The sequence below is a fragment of the Antrostomus carolinensis genome, unplaced genomic scaffold (assembly GCF_000700745.2).
Source record: "Antrostomus carolinensis isolate BGI_N321 unplaced genomic scaffold, ASM70074v2 scaffold14903, whole genome shotgun sequence".
Lineage (NCBI taxonomy): Eukaryota > Metazoa > Chordata > Aves > Caprimulgiformes > Caprimulgidae > Antrostomus > Antrostomus carolinensis.
The window spans coordinates 10,635-17,143 of NW_010304745.1; the positions used below are offsets into that span (position 1 = coordinate 10,635).

Here is a 6,509-nt window from a genome sequence, read left to right on the forward strand (position 1 = left end):
GTCTTAGTTGCTTGTAGGAATCTTTCTGGGCTTTTGTTCAGATTTTGCCATTTCTAGGAGCATCTTCTCCCAGTGAGTTGCTTCTTCTAAGCAGGAGAGGTTCAACACCATCCCCTTCCCAGCAAGCTTTGTTAGAGTACTTTCTCAAGCAGCTTTTTGGGTGGGTTTTTGCCTTTCTGCAGAGTTTGTCCTACAACATGTTGTGTACTGACCAGCTGGGTAAGAGGATGTTTTCTACAAGTCACTTGCCACCATGTTTTTGATGAAATAACCCTGTTCTAGTAGGAGATGAAAGGGGAGTGAGGGATTGAGATGGTACAAAGATGCAGAAATGTTGAAAAAGTGATTCTTCCCTTGTATGTAGAAGACATCTAAGATCTTAATAAGAGGTGAGGAGTGCTATACTTGGAGTGAAATAGCAGAGGGTGTGTGCTGTCCTCAGCCTGCTCTCCTGCAAAGGCAGGTTGGTCTGGTCCATGCTGGAGGACCTTGTACCTCCCAGCCTGTCTGTGGTGAAGGTTGAGAGTTCCTTCAGCTCCCTGGGGATGGTGGGCTTCATGTTTCTATTTTAAAAGGTATTGCAAGCTCCTTCTTGTCAAGTCAATATAGGTATGGTGTAGTTAGAGGTGACAGCAGGTGTTTGTGGCTCTTACCTGTAGAAGACCTTGGTGAATGAGATCCTGTACGTGACATCAAGGCAGCATTAGGTCCTTCAGATGTCCCAAAGCTTTAGGGTGTTCTAACCACTCTTTATAAATACTTTACCCCCAAATTGCTGATTTGTGAGCAAAGTTGCCTATTAACTGAAATGCTATCAAATGCTGTCATGGACTACTTGGGCCATTGTGTTTCTGAGAAGCTTTACCCTCTGCACTTGCTACTTGTGACATTTCAATATCGGGTTGAAAGCACTCTCTCAAGTAGGAGATGCTACACTAAAGAACAAAACCCCAAAATCTCTGCCTCCAAGAGCCTTGGGTCCTTCTGTGCAGAAGACATTCCCACCACAGAACTTCACATTTTGCTGCTCAAGCACCTAGAAAGAGCCACTGTGATCCCACAGGCTACATCTGTACATGGCTTCCTGCATGGGGTATGAACATGATGGGGCAGACCTTCCCCAGGGGGCTGCTTGAACTGAGCTTGCAGGACTAGATTTAGGAGAAGCTGAAGCAGGTCTAGATGGATTTGGTTTAGCACAGCATAAAGCAACCTCTGAGAAAGCTCAGCAGGCCTATTTCAGAATGCCAGGAGAGCTGCTGTGCTGCTACAGATGGTTTTTTTTTAAGCAATAGGTCTATTGTCACTTGTGCAAACAAGGTAATTTGGGCATCATCTTCTATTGCAAAACAGATTCTCAGGGCATCCACCAAAACAAAGGCCAGCCAACTGCTTTGCTTTTGCTTTTCTTCTTATTGATGTTTTCTGCTAACACCCACATACATGAATTTGTCCATGATGAGGCAGCCAAAGGTGAAACAGCGCTGGTCCTCATGCAGCTAGGTAAATATTCAGCTTGTGGTAGATTGCATTAAGTGTCTTCTAATCCATCCCAATTAAAAAGCAGTCTTTATAGCTGTTAATAGTTTTATTGAGAACTGTAACACCTTAGACTTACAGATATATAAAGCAGTTAGTTTTATAAAGCATATAGGATATTAAAGTAATGAAAGACATTAATGTGACATCAATTTTTAAGGAGAGTTACTTGCTGAAATAAATGAGTATAGCCTAAAAGTTGATGGCATGTTACAGTCGTGAGTAATGAACCTCTCTGCCCCCTAAAAACCTTGTAGAATAAATAATGCTTGAGCAAGTCAGTGGTCATTAACTCTTTATCCTCTGAGAGCTATATGTCACATTCATGTCTCACCTGATTTTTAACTTTAAAAAATTCCTTCAGAAAGGAATTATCTTTCCTGGAATAGCTATAATTTGGGCTGTGTTATTCTGATGTGTCTGCTTTCCAAACGTCTTCCCATTTTCAGTGAAGTAGAGCTGCGACTGATCTTGCCAGATGCAAAATTCTCGAGGAAGCTATTTTTTCTTCTTTCCTTTGTTTCCTTCTTTTGGTTTTCCTTTTCCTGCTTTCTCACTGCCTGCCAGTGCTTTGATTCGTGCTTTACCCAGTGGTGTCTTGGCATACCAAGCCTGGAGAATCAAAAAGTATGTGTAGGTTTTATTAAAACTTAAAAAAACCCAACAAACCTTAAAATTTTTACTAGCACAACGGAGCATTCCTTAAAAAAAAAAAATCTTAAAATCCTGGCTGGCTTGTGGAGAAGCAGACATGAAACCCTCAGATCTCTTGAGAACATTTATTATAACAAGAAGTAGAGCAATTGCTTGCTTGAAGTGTGTCTCATTAACAGGAATACTTAGCTGGGCCATTTGTGTTGCTATAGTTATGGAAATGTTAGAACTTCTCTGATCAACCCTATTTCTGAGGTATATAGCTCTTGTCAAAACTCCCTCTGGTCTGAGACTTGGCAACAGACAAAGCGTAGTCTTCTTGTGGCTCTGCAAATGGATCCAGACAGTTTTTATTTCAATGAGAGAGAGCTTAAGAAACAAAACAAACCCCCAACATTAAAAACCTGTTTATGGCTTTCAGATGCCTGTTCACAATCCTTGTGACTTGTAAATGATTTTGGTACAGTTGCTCTGCAAAGCTGCCAAGCTCCTGGACTGTAATGTCAACAAGGCAGTTGTGGGCCATGTGAAAATAATGTAAAATGAAGGAGAAGGTAGTTCTGTAAAGTTAGCAGTCTGCAGGAATTAGTCTTTCCCCATATGCAGGTACAGGAGCCTTTATTTCCTAAGTCCTGCCTACACCAGAGATTAAAATGCCTCTGGGTGTTGACATGATTGATAAAACACCTTCCCTCTTGACCATATTCATCCATGTGCTGCCCCAGGAATGAATGTCTTTCCTCTGACCACAGACTGCTATTTAATGCTACAACTGTGTTTCCTCTGCCCTTCACTTGTGCCCCTGTAGGCTTCAACCTTCCCACCAATGTGGCATCCTATAAAGCCTGCTTTTTCCATATGATCCATCCAAAGTGCTGCCTCCAGTTTGAGCCTGGTAAGGGTACCCCTAGGAATTTGTGTTCTCCAGTTTCCCAGTATGTGTTGGGAGTTTAGAGGGAAGTGGAACCCCTGCTGTTCCTCTCCTGGTCCCAGATGATCCTTCTTGGTGTTACACTTCTTACAGACTTTGACAGGCACCCTATTTGGATCTCTTGTCTTGCAGATGACATATTGTCAGTAGGTCAATGCAGTCTGGCAGCTGCCAAGCTGGCTGCTGAGCAGCCCTTTTACACTCTGAGCTCTGCTCTAATTGCCCAAATTAGGTGAGCTTCCTTCCTCTAAGAACACTGACTCCACTGAGTAAAACATCATGCCAACCTCTCATGCGTCCACATCTAGATGGTGGGATGGGAGATGTTTGGGAGGAACCCCATGGCTTTCAATGCAGTGGCCTGGGCAATTGAATTTTGCTGTCCTAAAGGTGGTCTTGGGCTGAGCTGTTCCTGTGTCAGGGAGAACAGACACAGCTGGGACAGGGAGAGGTCTGGAGATGGTGGTTTCTCGTCCTTCACATGAGTGGGATAAGAAAGACAAGGTGTTGGTTGTGGCTCAAGGAGGAATTGACTTCCCCAGCAGGAGCAATGTCTCTGGCCTTCCACGTGTGATGGGCCATGAGGCTCTAGGGAGTTCTCCAGACCTGGGTATGATGTTCTCCAGATCTTAAGTAAGAAATGAAAAGAGTAACAAACATTTACAAACATTTTAAGCATGCCAATGACTTCCTTGGAGCTTGGTAGGATGGAAAGTGCTTTTTGATGGGTGCAATTTGTCGAGGTCATAATGTTGCTGTTAAAGGACCTTACTGCATGTGGCAAGAGGAGCCGAGTGACTCGTGATGTCTTCTCTTGTTCCTTCCCATTTCTTTGTGCCTGTATCTCAACGCAGTAAATCCCCTGCCTGTATGCATGGGATGCTTTTGACTCTTGAGCTAGTGGAACTGCTGTGTGGGATTAATGGAGCCAGCTCCTCAGATATGGTGAAAATAAAAATAGATTTATTGCTAACACACTGGCATCTGAACTGGGGATGTAAGGTACTGGCAGTAAGTGACTGAGCAGAGTTAAGATGTTTGTTTGTTGGAAGAATGATGTCTGCAGTCTCTGGTATGGGGTTTTCTCACATGTTATTAGTATTTTGTACCAGCTGCTGCCAGGCAGAACTAGTGTGCTAGTTGGGCTGCCCTTTGCTCCTCTCTAAGACCATTATTTCCCTGTGAGGATTTGTATCAATCACCCCGGCGTGATAATTTATAATTTCAAAAAAATATGGATGTATAATTGGTGCAGAGATTTGAGTAAATTGAAGGAAGAAATCACATTATCACAAATTTTGCATTATTTATATTCATTTTGGAACACTGGCAGAATATAAATGTCAAACAGGGAGATTCATGTTTCCAGTGAATAGAAATCAAAGATTCATCACAGGGCTAATCTTCACTTTGAATATTGCGTTTTAGCCGCCCCACTTCAAAAAGGACAAAGGAAAGCAACAGAAAAGGTCCAGCTATGGCAATGATTAGAGACTCAGCAAGAGGAGCTTCTGCATGAGAAGAGATGAAGATACTGGAGTTAATTAATGTATGAGGCCATTTTGACAATCCTCTTCCCCTGTGCCATATTCCAGGTGCTGGGGCAAGGTTTCATGATATTTAAGGAGAAACAAATTTAAAATAGATAAAAGGAAATAGTTTCTTAAGGGCTGTAATTAATGCAAGGCAATTATTGCCATGGGATGCTGGGGAGAGTATCACTTCAGCCGTGTTCAGAATGAAGTGCTGCCTGCATACTCGGTGCTCTGCAAAACAGGCACATTTTAGTAAGTGGAATAACATTTTCAACTTAAACTCACATTAAAAACTAGCTCTCATGTTTTGGGGTACAAATGGATTATTACATGGAGCTGGGAATGATAAAGGGGTTTTTTCTTTGCTGCAACACCAAACCATTAGCCTTTCCCTGAGGAAAGATATTGGTTTAGATAGGAAACATGAGGAAAAAAGAGTAATTTGCCAAATATCACAAATGCTGCTGATGTTGAGTGAGCCAAATGGATCTAAAAGGGAATTGGAATGTATTCAACAGGGCTGGGGGAAATATGCACTATCAAGAGGTCAGCAGTGGAAGAAGACTTGGACAAAGTTGTTAGAAACCACATCCTGTTTGTTGTGTGAGGGATTTGAAACCAGAGGGGATTGAAAGAGCAGAATGAAGAGGAAACCATTTAGCTGGGAGAACTTGGTGGCTTATAAGCATGTCTGGGTAGAAGTTGTGGGGGTATGGGACTGAGATGGTTCTTCTGGGGTCATAGAATCCCAGACTGGTTTGGGTTGGAAGGGACCTTAAAGCTCATCCAGTTCCAACCCCCCTGCCAGCAGTAGGGACACCTTCCACTAGACCAGGTTGCTCAAAGCCTCATCCAACCTGGCCTTCAACACTTCCAGGGAGGAGCAGCCACAGCTTCTCTGGCCAACCTGGGACACTGTCTCACCACCCTCACAACAAACAATTTCTTCCTCACATCTCATCTCCATCTCCCCTCTTCCACTTTCAAGCCATCACCCCTTGTTCTGTCACTCCCTGCTCTTGGCCTAAGTCCCTCCCCAGCCTTCCTGGAGCCCCTTCAGGTACTGGGAGGCCACTAGAAGATCTCCCCGGAGCCTTCTCTTCTCCAGGCTGAACAGCCCCAACTCTCTCAGCCTGTCCTCACAGCAGAGCTGCTCCAGCCCTCGCATCATCCTTGTGGTCTCCTCTGGGCTCGTTCTAACAGGTCCATGGTTGTCTTCTGGTTTCAGTATAGAAATCCTATTCTGTTTGGAGCCCCTGGTGTGGGCTGCCTGTAGCTCTCCTTGGTATGCAGCAGAACTGTCCTGTTCAGTGGCCAAGGCTCTTGCTAGTGTTTAGTAGGCTTAAAGTGCCTCTGTCAAGCATTGTGCTGTTTTTCTGGGGTGTCAGTGCTGTGAATCCCAGAATGGCCTGGATTAGAAAAGCCCTTTAAGATCGAGTCCAACCATGAACCCAACACTGACAAGTCCCCGACTAACCCATGTCCCTCAGCACTATGTCTACACGACTCTTCAATCCCTCCAGGGATGGGGACTCCACCACTGCCCTGGGCAACCCCTTCCAATGCCTCAGAACCCTTTCAGCAAAGAAATTCTTCCTCACATCCCATCTCAACTGCCCTGGCCACAACTGGAGGCCATTTCCTCTTGTCCTTGTGAAGCTGTAGTGCTGCACTCATCTAGCTGGTTCAAGCCCAGTTCAGCTGTCCCTAAGCTACACTGAAGTTGCTGCAGTAAATAAATTGTAGACCTGTACTTAAGCCTGATAAACTGGTCCCATCATTAGGAAAACCAAAAGCAATACAGTGAAAGCAGAGTTAACCACTACATAAAGATAATCCTAGTGTAGGGA

At 44.0% G+C, this 6,509-nt stretch overlaps 1 protein-coding gene across 1 annotated transcript in view; it reads right to left on the bottom strand.

The window, feature by feature from the left end:
* Window positions 1-2,073: 2,073 nt before the first annotated feature.
* Window positions 2,074-6,509, bottom strand: part of DRC11 (dynein regulatory complex subunit 11) — a gene marked incomplete at both ends in the record, with an annotated part of 39,154 nt that continues 34,718 nt past the window's right edge. Inside the window, one exon of the mRNA XM_010164567.1 lies at window positions 2,074-2,151. Within this exon, the coding sequence (XP_010162869.1) occupies window positions 2,074-2,151 (78 nt within the window). The remainder of the gene's footprint in view (window positions 2,152-6,509) is intronic.